The following is a 14627-nucleotide window of genomic DNA, read 5'->3' as shown; positions in this document are numbered from 1 at the left end:
GACACTTAGAAATTCTATCTGAGCGACTGAGAAGTTCAAATTGAATCAGATCTGTAAAAATCCAATCACAAACTACCTCTGTATGTGGTTTGAATCAGGTTTGGAAAAATCAGATCTCGTGTTTTTTTTTACATGTTCAGACTGCCAAAAATAATCAAGCTCGATAGAATCTGGATATGCTTCAAAATCCAATTTGGGCTGCAATCTAAACAAGGCCTCTGTTTCACTTTAAATGCGAAATGTAAGCTCTAGTTTGTCTATAGAAACATGGAGCTGCCTGCAAGATGGCTGCCTCTGTAAAGAAAGGCCCTTAGTAAAGTACACATTAAAAGGCTTATGCTAAAGCTACATCATAAAATGTTCATAAGCTTATACAAACATACTTATAGGTACTATATTCAAATACACAACTGCTGTACTATGTTACTGAATATAACTATATGATTTACAATAAGGCCTAACTCCTAAATGTTGCACACTTTAAAAGTTAAAGTACAGATTTTAGTCAACACACACACACAAACAACTCAATTACAGCAATACAAATTTATAATATCCTACATTACTTATATAAATGTATTACATGTAAAAAGAATACAATATAATAACGCTTTAGGCCAAACATAAGGCAATTTAATGCTAGAAGCTAACGTGAACGTGATTAGTGAATGTTTTTAAGGGGCGTGTCCCAGGCAGCTACGTGACGTCACTCTGAGTATAATCACAACGGAGGAAACGGCGACGCTGAAGTTTGCAGCGTTATTTTCGTCTCTATTTGCTTTTCTTTGGAAGTTTCGGAGAAATGGTGCAGCAGTCGCCCAAAGCTAGAGTGAAGGAGTCTCCTTTGCTGAAGGCTGGTCACCCTCCTGCTGGTAAATCCGCTGTTCACACACTTTTCTTCAAACCACAGCATTTGTTGTTGCGTTGTTTTCACTGTTCGGCCCTGGTACAGAGGCGTGCCGTGCCATGCCGTGCAAACCATCGAAGCTGCTCTTCCTCAGGTTCTCGCCAAGAATCTCACTTTCATGATTTATGGTTTTAAACCGCATTGTGGGAAGTGACTGGCGTGTTTTTAATTGCTTTGATGATTGCATCATTGGCTCCACATGGTTTTATTTAAAGGGAGGCCTTTCTTTGTGAGTGTTTTTCTGCTCATGAGGACTAAACTTCAATATTTTGATTATTGTAAAATTCCTCTCTTTACCGTTCAGTGTAGTATTTAATGTAATTTTGACTGTGCTGTAAAGTCCCCACCACTCCTGTAGGCTCACGATACACTTTTTGTCATTAAATATTATGCATTTGCATCAATGTTTATTAATATTGCATGTTTTAACTGAGTTTCACAAATATAATCTGCTTAACAAAGCACGTGTACCTTATCTTACCTTAGTAAACTTGGTAAACGCTAATTTATCCAAATTAATATCGGGCTGTTTGGAATTTAAAGTGGTAAACTTAAAGCACTGGACACCAGGTTGCTTATCTTGAGTATTTATTTAGGCAACTTTTGGGTTTTAACAGATTTTTTAATTTGTAGTCTCCTTGCAGATTAATTTACAACTTCCATATGACAAATTATCCTTTGAAGTTTAGGCTACTTGATGTTCTGTGCCATAGTCACAGGTGTAATCAATAAAACTGATTACTGGCCATCGTTAATTTTATACTAGAAACACCTGTGCCACTAAGATAAGGCCTGTCTACATGAAAAAGGTTGTGTTTTGAGTTAAAAAAAAAAGAAAATCCCCTCTCTGGTTCAAAAAACAATCTTGTTCACACATGCAGAGTTCTTTTACATCTACGCCCACATGAAAACACAGAGAGCCACTAGTAAATGTTGTCCACACATGCACATATAAAGGTAACTGTAAAGCCTTGTTGGCCAATCAGGAGACGGGTGTTCTGGTAGGCAAACAAACCAGTTTTATAATAAGTTTGTTTGGCTTTGTAAACTCGCCTCATGTCAATGACACAGCATTGCACGTCTAACAGAGGAGACACTGGTGCAAAGTGGAATATTCCAAGCCACAAACCCCAGTTTTTTCTATCTGTGCATATACGTGATGAATGGAGATTGTGAAATGTACATTTTCAAATACCTACGCCACAAATTGCATGTGTAAATAGTCATCACCAACATTAGGACTGGATCTAATAAGTTTCTCAATCATTTCAGTTTTGGTACTTTTAATGCTTGTTTTCCACAAAGGGGTCCGGGTTCCCATGCATATTGCAGTGCATATATTAATCTTTAACATCTGCAAAGCACCCGTGCATACAGATTCCACATTATTCAGCTATTTTTTTTCTGAAAGCATAGATCTAACCCTTTTCTGTCTTGGTCTGTAGTGAAGGCTGGAGGTAAACGTGTGGCCAAGAAGACCTTGGAAGACACTGCCACCCATGGGACTCCGGAGAAGGAGACAAAGAGGTCTGATAAGTTAGGGTAGGTCGGCCTAAGTCTGTATGTGCAGCACTTTAATAAATGGAACAGTTGATTCCAAGGCTGTATGAATGGATGTTGTTTCAAACTTTAAAATGTTAGGATGCCCATAGCAGCAGATTACTGAAAGACCTGTGTATTTGCAGCAGCAGATCCCTTGGCACTTTCAACAGGATGCAGCAAGTTGGCATACTTCTGTCAGGAACTCTTGACAAGGTAAATGTTATAACTTTAAATAACTCCGTTTTGTAGGTGGCGTATGGATAAATAAACTCTTGCCTGGTGCTTTTTGTTTTTTTTTCAGCTGAGCCATGACTTTCCAGAGACGCCAGTGAGCGTGAGGCACAGCAAGGTTCGCCCTGCTGTGGAGAAGCCCCACCTCACCCGGACCTTCTTCATTCAGCAGCCGAGGAAGTATTGAACGGCCCAGAGGCAAACCATGTGAAGTTAACTGTGAAAGGCAAACATGAAGAGTTAACATTCAAGGGTTTCTGATGTGATGTGAAGTGCTGCAGAATAGAACGCTTTCATCAAGTCTGGTATTTACTTGGTAGAAAAAAAAAATTAAGCTTTTTCAGGCTGTGCTTGTTTGTAGGAATGCTATAAATAAATGCTGTAAATACTCCAGCTGATGGCAGATGGGTGGCATTTTGGGATCAGTATGTTGAAAGGGTGTCTTGGAACTGTAAGTGAGGCTTTTGGGACTGTTTCTTTTTCCGGTAAAATCTATCAATGAGCACTTAAAATTTATATCTCAGAATTGCATGACATCACTATTTCAGACTTGTACATGTTTTACAGTGAGCAGTAATGGTCCCTAGGTGGCAGCAAATATCCATTAATAAAGGGCGCAACGGCACAAAGAAAGGATCTTGGTTTACCTTTTTTGTAAAGCAAAGTTGTCAAACTATAACAATAAAAACCTTACATTTCCTCATTTCTTTGTTTGACTCAACATTATAACAAGTTTATAACCACTCACTGTGTCATTGTGTTATGTTCAATATTTTCTTTAACATGTCACTCAAGGAAAATATCATGGGTTTCACTTTTCATTCTAGTGGATCTTCTAGATTTTTCTTTTAGATTTTAAAGATGACTCTTGTCATTGGATGAGAAATACACAACTTGTGTGTTTGAGGATGAATTGCTCTCCATATCTAACAGAACAAACAATATAAAACATTTTCAACTGTGTGCTTTTAAAATGTTTAGTGTTCAGTGTTTTTACTCATATTGTAGCTGTGGTGAGATCACCTCCGTGGAAGAGACAATGCTCAAGCATGTTGCAGATTTATTTTGCTATATATAATTTTCTGCTATGATTCATAGACACAGGCCTGGGGTGCATTTCACATGAGGTGGCAAAGACAAATAAAGAAGAGTAATGGCAAGTTGGATTATAAACATTTTCCCGGTTCCCACTTTACATTCTTCAGCGTGCTTACATTACAGGTTTTACACTCCTGTGTCTGTCATGTAATGTTAGTGCTCAGGAATAAACCTCACTAGGTGGCAAGACGCACTGTTAAAAACAAACCCAACATATTTTCCAAGAATCTTTTGAAGTGAAACTGTAGATCAGTGTGTGTATAAATGCATTTCAGGACAATTCGTTAAAATAATAGCTATTATACTTCAAAATGGTTGAGCATTAACATTCTTGTGTGTTTCTGTTCCAGTCGGTGTGTGGTATCTGCAACAGTGACAAGTCTTTCCGCTTGCATCAAAAAGTTCACAAAACAATATCTGCGAATCGTGCTATTGCCACTGAAATACATGAATGATCGCCTTGTAAACACAATGTGTTGACCCCAAATTCCCTGTGATGCTCATGCTGTTCACACATGCCTTTGATACCATCTGTGTGTGAAGTTCACAGACTTCTCTGGCTCTGTTTGAGGAGTGGAGCAGTTGGTGGTCTCGTGACTTGCAGACATGGTTTATTTCACTGCCAGTGTCTTGCCCATTCCCCTGCCATCTGAGGAGTCTTCGCTGACCCCGCGACGCCCACCACACTGCTGAAAAAAACACTCAACACGTCATAACGCTGCCTGTCTCACACTGATGTCTGGATGACTGACAAGAAGTGGTCAGTGGACAGTGTATGATATTACACTCGTGTGCAACATTACCCTTCAACAGTGCTGAAGCAAAGTGCACTTAATACTGTGACCTCATGAGGTCGCCACAGTCGAAGCTGTGCAGTAAGCTTCACTGGTCACATCAGGGTGAGTCCAGATGCAGTAATATATAAGATACAATATAAATGGCTTAGTTACAAGAGTGTAAAAAATAAGATGACATGTATATTTACATATATATAACAGATTAGAGGATTCGCTTGCAAGATATATTTAGACAAAACCTGTTCTTTGAAAAACAATGATCCCTTCAAGACATGAGACATGAATGCAAAGCAGCACCGGTCCAGGTGGTGCAGCATTTGTTTTTTATAATACCCTTAGAGATTTTAAGGAGGCAATGCATCACATTTTATGAGAAGCTTTGTGTTTTGCATGTAATATGGTTATGTGCCATCTAAGTACCAAATAACTCACTTTGTAACATGAATTATATTTTTGATGTGAAGTGGAGGTGCGATTTAAAATCAATCTCTCTTTTTTTATATTATTATTAAAATGACAGAAAGAGTTAAATAAAGAAAAGCCCTTGAGCAATGCCTTCAAGTCACATAATCTGAATGAATCTGAGGCCAAATGAAACCAGAAAATGTTTCTGAAATGATTTATCTAAGTACCTTTAACAATTATGAACCTAATGGATTAAATGTTAATTGTTTAATTGCAGAATCAACTTATCAGCTTGGCTCTAATTGTGAAAAGATTAGTCGTAAAGTGGAAATTTAAGTGGCCCCAAAAAAAGCAAAGCTACACGGGTAAATAAACCTCTGAGATCAGGAAGCTTGCTTTGCTGATACATAAAAAGGCAGGGATTTTATTACAAGTCAACTTAAATCCACATGTAAAAATTCACAATAATCAGACAGTAAGTTAATTTCCTGCCATGTGTTAATAATGTGTGCATCCATGATCTCATGGTGGAACAGTTAACAGTGTGTGTGTGTGTGTGTGTGTGTGGGGGGGGTGTTTCTACAGATCCTTCACTCCCACTCTTTAACATCCTCACAGTGTTAAACATTTTGATATTGTAACACTGTCACACCACACAATTTTTACACCCCAGTATCTATACTTACACTCTGTAGGGGTGTAAATCTAGTGCTACCACACCTTTCTTTTACTTTCTATAGTGAAAAGTGTTCACTTTTATTTTTCTCAGTTTCTATTTTTTTTTAATACATTTATTGTTATGGGCCAAATGGGTGGTGTAGTGGTTAGCACTCTTGCCTTTGCTGCAAGAAGACCCTTCCAATGTTCAAAAACATGCAGATCTGGGGATTAGGCAAATTGGACACTCTAAATTGAGTGTGAGAGTGGATGGTTGTTTGTCTCTTTGTGGCCTTGTGATGGACTGGTGACCTGTCCAGGGTGTACCCTGTCTTTTGCCCTCTGTCAGCTGGGATTGCCATCAGCGCCCCCGCGACCCTCATGTGGAGGATAAGTCGGTAGATGGTGAGTGAGTGAGTGAGTGAGTGAGTGTATTGCTTCTTTTATGCCTACTTAATTCACTTAGTGTGTAAGACCTAGTGACATCAAGTGGTGAAACTGCAGATTGTAACAAACCGTTTCAGCATTTATTGCAAATCCTTGATATCCAACTTCGGGTCCATGTACTAGTACGCTCTTTGACCGCACTAGTAGAACGACTAGGGCGCACTAGTAGAACAACTGTCTCACTAGTAATGATTTTTCCACTACTAGTGACGCTTTTGGCCTACTAGTATGCAACTAAACTACTAGTAAGTGAATGTACCACACTAGTAGGCAACAGCTACTAGCCCTCCAGACCCTACTAGTAGTGCCCACTACTAGCACTTATAAGGCATTTTTTTTTACCTCAGTAGTACCTATCTACTCATAAGTGCCAGAATGCCTAGTGAGTACTAGTGAGAGCCAAAATGTCTACTTGTAGCATTAGAGAGGTATTTGGGACCTTACTAGTACAACTATTAATGTCAGAAACATCTTACTAGTGCTACAAGTGGACATTTTGGCTCTCACTAGTACTACTAGTGGGGTAAAAACGCCCTACTACCTAGTAATGTTACTAGTGCGGCACATTTGTTTACTAGTAAAGTTTGGTTTCATACAAGTAGGCAAAAGTGTCACTTGTGGAACAATCATTATTAGGAAGACACAGTTGTTCCACTAGTGCGCAGATTTGTCTTACTAGTGCGGTCAAAGAGGTTACTAGTACCTTAAAGGACCTTAAATCGAAAATCAAGGATATGTAATAAATGCTCAAACGGCTTTCCATCCTGGCCTGTGTTGATGTATGAGTGCATCCTTTACAAATGACCTCATGCTGAAAGGGGGAGGAGGAGGAGGAGGAGGAGCCCAGCGTCCTGTAGCCTAGCCTGCCCACCTTAGTGGATCAAGTAAGTAGTGACTGTGAGTGCTTGAGGAGACCTTACGCCAGAGGAGAGTGGGAAAACTTTCATTTTAAACTCTTCTATCCATGACATTTAACCGGTAAGTGACTTTTAAAGTTGTTTATACGACGTTATGGACGGGGTGAGCTCCGGGGAGTCGGTGTAACACTTTAGAGAAGTCCGGAGAAGATAGTGACAGGAGTGTGTAGCGGCGGCGGCGGCAACAGCAGTGGTGTAGCAGTGGCGGTGTGTGTGTGTGTGTGTTTTTTCGGGAGGAATGTCGGGACATGCCCTTCCAGCAGCCGTCATTCAAAACCATCGTGACTGTCATTTCTAGAGTTCTTAAAAGTGTCAATGACTTATGAACACGAAGCTGTATATCTGACCATGACAACACTCGACTTGGTCGGTTCCTTCCACCTTAGCGTCATAAAACCAGACTCAAACACAGGTAAAGTTTGGTTTGGCATGAACTAGCTGTTAACGGGACTCGCTCGTCAACTGAAACCGTCGTAATGATAAAAGTTGACCGCTTGTGTTTCACTTTTTGTGTGTGCCACATTTGACTTGGATTCCATTTCGCGCTGACACAAGAATTAGTCGAGAGATTGGTCGATTGGCAGAGATATGATGGGAGTGCACAAGACGAAAGGCTGTGAAAGTGTTTCCCTCCCTCTTAAATTGTATAAATACAGTATATATATAAAAACCTAACTTTAATCGATTAATCGCGTATCAAAAATGGCTGGCTATTAATTTTGTAATTCATCAATAAGTGATTTGTGAATAGTTGAAGCACTACAAGTTAACATCCCAAATAATCCAGAGATATACAATTTTAGTTGCAATATTCAAAACAAAATATATCTTGGCGCTTTTGGTTGTTGAACAAAATAAGTAATTTGAAGATTTGGATCTTGGATGATTTGTTTCCCCCCATATTTATTCCCCCTCTAATTAAATCCTTGTTGATGTATATGCTTACTTGCCTAAAGGTGAACAAACCTTAAATGTGATTCACTTATGTAATGCTTTTGGACATCCCACTCACTGGGATGCACATGCAGTTCATTACTTTTTTTGGAGCTGTGTGGTCTTGTTTGATGCTAATGCTAGTCTGTATTTTGTGATTGGATGTGGTGGTTTTGAAAGCAAAACCCAGCCCAGATATAGTGGTAGGCTTATGGCTAAAGGACTGTAATCTTGTCATCCCACATACTGTATATTGGCTCTATATGACTTTTCTGTTTCCAGCATTATTTTCAATGGAGGAAGCCTCCTGTACCTCAGGCAGGTGTGTAGAAAATCTAAGCTGGGCTTTTCCCCTGCTGAGGAATTGCTTCCAAATGCACCTTTGATCATTATTAGCCCTGGGAGACATTCATTGTGTTCTCTGAACAGTTGTCAAGAATTTTTCAGAACCTCGCAATCTCGTGGCATTTTATTGTTTGTCATTTTTCTATGCTGAGTTATGTGTCTCAGTCTTGCGTCAATGGCAATCCCACTGTTCTATACGACTATGTTGATTCACCCATTTTAAACTCAACAGGTGAAATTGACTAAGCTGCCAACAGCCTGTTAGCCTAGAGATACTCAGTATTAACTTCTGAACATAATTTCTGGCAATTATACGCAGATTATGGATTTGTATGCTTCCAATTGTCCACCAACTGCAGTGTTATGAGAATTTTCTTCTACAGAGCACTAATTTTTTTGAAAGTGCCACAAGAGTTTGCCTCCCAGTCTCTAAAGAGCCTAGTTCCCATGGTCCCCTGCCAGTTGGCCAGTAACAGATGCTGGCATCAGAGTCAAATTGTTATGGCTGAGGAGGGAAAACGATTGAAGCTAGTCATCTGACAGACAGCACATACTGAGTTGTCCTTAATGAAGATGGTCATTATTGTGTACTTTTTAGACGAAGCTTCTAAGCAAACGAAGCAAACTCATTTCCCATTGGAGAAGCAGATTTAGTTACGTTCAGGACCCTTATAATCGGCATAGTATTAATTAAGATAATTTTTTAATGGATCATAAACGTGGCAATATGGCATTATTATTATTATTATTATTATTGATACTGCAAACCAAGCCTTACCACAAGTAGTATCAGCATCTTTTTAACTTTATTTTCTTAAACTAAAGTTTTGCTGAGAAAATGGAGGACACAGCAATCTGAAAAGTGGCATCATGAAGTATTTGGAGTTCTTTTCAGATGGCACAGATGTCTCTGGGCACACACAAATATTATGGGGGAGTTTATAGAGAGCTGCTACTTGGTGGACCCCATGTCCCTCCACCAAAGCAGCAAAGAAGATTTAAAGTGGCAATTATTCACAGTGATTTCTCATTGGTTCACACATACATGATCTGGTATCAGTGCTACTGGCAAAGTTGGATTGTGTAGTTGAATTTGCTCAAGTTTCTTAAATGCTCATGACAATTCATGTATCAACTTGCTTGGCTTACAGTTTAATTGCACCGTTTTCCCTGAGGTCATCTATTAGAAATGTTACAAAAAGAAGCATATTGAGTTTCCTTTGTAGTTCAATGATGGTGCTGGTCCTAGTATTAGACATTCTCCTGAGTTACACATCAATAATTTATCAAAAGCACAGTATTTTCTTTAGTGTGAGTTGAAAGTCCAGGTGAACAAGCATGTGTGTGTTTCCATGGTCTGTGCACGGGTGAATGTGTGCATCTAAGGCACGTGTGTGTTTGGAAGTGCTTCTTAGTAACAGCTGTTACTGATTTACATTTTTGTCAAGCCTTAGAAAGCTCTAGAGAGATTCAGTGGTGCAGAGAGCTTCAGACATACCAAAGTGTGAAGGCTGGTAGCAGGTACTTGGAAAAAGCTCCATCATAACATTACTTATTTTTGATTTAGTAGAAAACTGACAAATTACACATTTACAGTATTTTTATTTAATGATTGAGGTGAATTATTTGTGTTAGGATTTTCATGCATACTCTTGAATGGGAAAATGGACTAATGTTGACGCCACAAAGCAAAGCCCTCAAGCACTTTATGATTTCACAGTGGGAAAGGGCTGAACCCTCATAGACTTTGTGGGAATGTCTGTCAAAGTTGGTGAATCTTTGAATGCAAACATGGGGTGTAAGAATATATGGCACAGTTTGATTTATTCCTGCCATTAAAAAAAAACTAGTTTAGCTTGCAGCTTGTTTCAGACCTTGTTTCAGGAGAATAAATGTTTTTTTTTCCTAGACACACTGACATGCCCTCTGCACTTTTGGCCTACACATTAATAACTTCCTCTCACTTCTTTCAAGTACACATTACTGTTTTCTATACTCTGGATCGCTGACACTAGTCCACTCAACATGGCTAAAGAAACACTTTAACAAGTAGTGATGGCATCTGCAAAGTGCCTTTTGTTGAATGTGTAGTGATTTAATCTGGTCTTCTATGCATGTCATTGGATATGCATAGTAGGCCAGTATTCTAGTATTCTACTGCCAGTATGGCAGACTGTAATTCTAATATTCAAGTCTATTGTCTCACTAAAATGCTGATTCATTTATTTGAGTCTCTGCCTGACTGGGGATGAGGAGATTCTCTTTCAGTGTTTGTAGAACATTCTTGTAGACTTTAAACACCACTTGTTAATGTTTTACCCTTAATCAAATAGCTGACTTCCTGGGAGGCAAATGTCATATTAGGTGTAAGCAGCAATGACACAGTTTTTTTACCTCTGATCTTACCTCTGATCTTCTGTAAGAGTTGATTGCTATGACAAATCGGTAATGGTGTCATAAAGTTTAGTCAGCAATGGTAATGGGAGTTAATTGCTGTAAATCAGTTGTAGTGATTGTTGTAAATCACTGTACAGGCAAATCTGTGGCAAGCTGATGATTTCAGAGAGGTGGTTGCTAATGTGGTGTGAGGAGTGTTTTTAACTAAATGGAGAACCTGAACCACTTTAGGTAGTCACGTTACACTGGAATCTGAATCAATATTGAGTGTATAATAAGTAGCTTGTGGGTGGCATAGTTTTATCATTTTAATTTGTTCATTTCGAAATGATGTGTAATGACTTATTGTCTTATTTCAACATTTTAATTTCAGGTTTTTTCACTTTCCCTTGCCTGGGGTGCAGCTGTAAATTCAGAGCAATGATAGCCTGTAAAACATGCCTTGACACTTCTAGGGCAACACAGCTGGGATAAAAAAGACGCAGGTTTAACTGATGCCACTACTGAGGCAGTATGTGAGACGGTGTCTGGATTTAATCATCAAGAATTATTAGAGAAGATTGAGGACAAGGGGCCACACTGGGTGAATCGGTCTTTCCGAAATGACAGTACCTTTCCCATGGCAGTCTAATGAATAGATCAGACTTGTTATACTTTATAATTTCATGGGGAGCCATGAAGCTAGTCCTCCTCAATAACAGACTAGCAGGCTTTGCCCCCAGCAAGAACAGAATCCGCCTGTGTATGTGATAAGTATAATTTCCCACAAGGTAAGCAAAAATAATCAGAGGGTAGCTGTGGAGTGTTGTCTGTTGCAGTTGAGATTTGGTGATGCCAATACAAATAATTAATATATTTTTCGGGTTAACCAATTTAACTGTTGGTTGAATCTTATTCATCCTGCTTCACTTCCAGGATCCTGGTACTGTTTGTGCTGGCTCACTGTCACATGGGCAGGTCTTCCCAGGGACACTTGAAGTGAACAAAGCTATTGTAATGTTATCAGTAACACCTGTGCTTTTCCTGCTGTGACATGTCAAAATGTTCACTGCGAAAAAGGCCTATTGGCATTCAGGGATTTTCTAAAGGAATGGAACAATAATGCTGCATACTCTAAGTAAAGATTTCCTTCCTACTTTTTTTTTATTTTAAAGAGGTCGACCGATTATTCAGCCATTTTTTCATAATTGGAATTTTTTTTTTATACTGCCTTGATCTCAGAAACTTGATAAATGCTGCTAGGTGCACTAAAACGTTATTATTTGCCAATGAATTTAACATTTAGTTTAAACATTGTTATTCAAAATCTAGAAATTTGCAGACAAAAGCCGCGTTTCCACTGAGTAGAACGATTTGATTTGGTAAGTACGTTTTTTTTTTTGCATTTCCATTAGGAATAGAACCAAAACAACCAGAGTAATGGTACGGTATGGGTGAAGCCATTGAGCACAGCATATACTCCTACCAAGTAAAGTTACTGATGTCAGTCGAAAAGCAAGCATGACCTAGGGCTTTAGTGTTACAAACTGTACTGTACAAACTCAACTGTACCATGATGGAAACGCCGCTAAAATGTAGATTATAGAGACGGACCATAAGTGTAGTCCAATAAATGTTTGTATGAGATAAGAAATGTTTGTCTATCATTTGTTATTATTAAATACATTGTTACCATTTTAGCAGATGGAGGGGAAAAAAATAAAATTGCCTAAACATGTAGGCCAAAAAAAAAATCTTCAGTTGTAGTGATTTCTAGATTGTCATAGGCATTGGCCACAAAAAAACACATATCGGGTGACCTCTATTATTAAATGCATATTCTTGAGCAATTTAGGCTGCCAGCAAACACAATAGACTAGTGATAGATTTTTTTTTCATGATGATAGCACAATGTGAGCATAATACCCAGAGGCTCAGGAGAGTTCCCCTGGGAGTCTCTAAAGATCGATGACGTAACTTGCTGTTACGTCATCGCTGTAGGCTGTAGTATTTTATTAAAAAGTTAAACATTGTCCTAGCTCTTTCAGACCAGCTATTTGTATTCCAGGACATTTCCCTTTTTCACTCATTATAAGATGAAGGCATGCTTCTCTGGCTCAAAGGTGGAGAACTGTGCAGGAAACACTTGAGTCGAACCAGTAGACTTGTTGCCTAAAAATGTGTCTTCTTTTGTTATTTCCCTTCCTCTCCTCATGTTTATGTGAATAACAGCATTTGCTTACAATGGCCGACACTGAGACTGTGTGGTTTTCCATACATGCACCCAACACTTCCTCCTTTAAGGATTTGTTAGCTAACTTCCCATTGTTTATGGACCACTTGTACTCACCGTTAAGCGGAAGCAGTTTCCTGCACTCAGTGAATGGACAACAAAAGAACAGATCATTTTGTGGTTAACGGGAACATTTTTAAAATATCTGATCCTTTTCAAGGCAGTGAGTTATACTCAAGCTTGAAGGTCAATCAGTGGTGAGAATTTCCATGTTGCTATGACAACAGTTTGGAAATCTGAGAGTGATTAGTCATGTAGAATCAGTTGATGAAAAGAGCTGGCAGGAAACAGATGAGCACATACACTGGAAAGTTGTGTTTGCAGCCCTGGAAGAGTGGTGAAGTTATTCTGAGCTTAAGGGTGCTGTCCCTATTGTCGGCCACCTAACTGAGCACAAAGCAGTTTTTAACTCACCAACTGCCAATGTATGAGAGTGCTTACCTGCCAGAGGCAATGGCTGTAAACCATCCTGTTTCCGTTGTGTGTATAAATAGCTCTCTTCTCAGATGACTATGGCATGGTGAGATAGCTCCATTAACCACATGTCAGGTCAGTATTGTGTAGGTGATGATCTTTTCTTCTTCACAACTTTTATGGATTTGAACTCTATCAGTTCAGTGGTGACCTGGAAAACATAGGTGTTGATACCCCGAGGCACATTTTAACCACTGTGGATTCCAATTTCTCTTGTCTGAAAGTAAACCGTTGCCACATTGTACCTTAGACTGGAGTCATTTTCACTGCTACTTTGAGCTGTTTGAAGGTCACGCAGCTGACATGCAAAGATAATGCAAAGACTGCAACAATGATGAAGCGCTAGGCGACATGTTTCTGACCAAGTGAAATGAAAAATTGATGTTCATTTGTGTATATTCCTGTTAAATTTGCTTGTGGTTTAAACCCAGCTCAAGACCCTTAATGAATTTGGCTGTTGGTGTCTTCAAATAAGAGAGAAAGGCAGTGCCCTGCTGTTTCTTTGGGTAAATGTCAATATTGAGTCTATTTTACATCTTCATCCAGCGTCAACAAAGACCTGTAAGACACTGTGGGACTTTTCTGTTACCTCGAAAGGCCCCTTCTAAGGGGCCATGGAATCAAAACGAAGCTTAAAATGGGATAGACGGGACTTCTTGGTGCTCATTTTGCTGCATACCATGCAGTCCATGACTCCTCTTTGACAAGACTTTCTCACAAAGGTCATGATCATATATCACCTTATACAGCCTGAGGTTTTCTGGATTTGATGTTAACTGTGCTGCCTTTTAGTTTATTAGGATCTGCAACCTTTATTTCTACCTTAAATAAAACAGCCTAAGAACTGGGCTTCTTGTTCATTTCAAATGAATACAGAATGAATGCATAGTTTAAGATGCCCTAAAATGGCTGTAATTTCTTTTTGTATATGTAATAATATATTGTATGTTGTCATTTCATAAAGGTAGAATGATGGTTAATTCACTCTGTTCAACAGGTCACCCTCTGTCTCGGGCAAAATATCTCAGAATGAAAGTCTGTAAAACAACACTGGTTCCGCATATGGATTCTTACCATTCACATCTGAACAGTACTGGTACCTTGAATTTGGTACCTGTACTAAAAGGCTTACCATCTTTTGATAACCACTATGAAGTTGTGAAAGAGACATTGTCGTTACAACAGTCACTGCCCTGTGACATTCA

General features: G+C 39.0%; 2 protein-coding genes across 6 annotated transcripts in view; both read left to right on the top strand.

Annotated features, from left to right (window-relative positions):
- The first annotated feature begins 699 nt into the window (after positions 1-699).
- Positions 700-3383, top strand: LOC122765546 (death-associated protein-like 1-A). 4 transcript variants are annotated; one of them, XM_044019860.1, is made up of 4 exons: positions 700-872; positions 2353-2434; positions 2596-2662; positions 2751-3383. In XM_044019860.1, the coding sequence occupies exons 1-4, from the start codon at positions 803-805 to the stop codon at positions 2865-2867; spliced, it is 336 nt and encodes a 111-aa protein (XP_043875795.1). In that variant the 5' UTR covers positions 700-802; the 3' UTR covers positions 2868-3383. The 4 variants fall into 4 exon arrangements, with proteins under 4 accessions (XP_043875795.1, XP_043875794.1, XP_043875793.1 ...); XM_044019859.1 differs by having other exon boundaries at positions 2593-2662; XM_044019858.1 differs by having other exon boundaries at positions 2353-2449.
- A 3588-nt stretch (positions 3384-6971) lies between these two features.
- LOC122765497 (protein TANC1-like) overlaps positions 6972-14627 on the top strand; it is a 90336-nt gene continuing 82680 nt past the window's right edge. For both annotated transcript variants that reach the window (XM_044019773.1, XM_044019772.1), the window contains exon 1: positions 6972-7062. The gene's annotated coding sequence lies outside the window, so the exon portion shown is untranslated. The remainder of the gene's footprint in view (positions 7063-14627) is intronic.

This window comes from Solea senegalensis, linkage group LG2, assembly GCF_019176455.1.
Source record: "Solea senegalensis isolate Sse05_10M linkage group LG2, IFAPA_SoseM_1, whole genome shotgun sequence".
Taxonomy (NCBI): Eukaryota; Metazoa; Chordata; class Actinopteri; order Pleuronectiformes; family Soleidae; genus Solea; species Solea senegalensis.
Note: the sequence above shows the minus strand (reverse complement) of the source record. Positions and strands in the feature narration are given on the sequence as shown.

Bases quoted from the DNA above. Each gene is read 5' to 3' on its own strand.
- LOC122765546 (XM_044019857.1), top strand. From the start codon at position 803: ATGGTGCAGCAGTCGCCCAAAGCTAGAGTGAAGGAGTCTCCTTTGCTG. The intron at 873-2,352 runs GTAAATCCGCTG...CTTGGTCTGTAG, and splicing joins GGCTGGTCACCCTCCTGCTG to TGAAGGCTGGAGGTAAACGT. The intron at 2,663-2,750 runs GTAAATGTTATA...TTTTTTTTTCAG, and splicing joins TGTCAGGAACTCTTGACAAG to CTGAGCCATGACTTTCCAGA.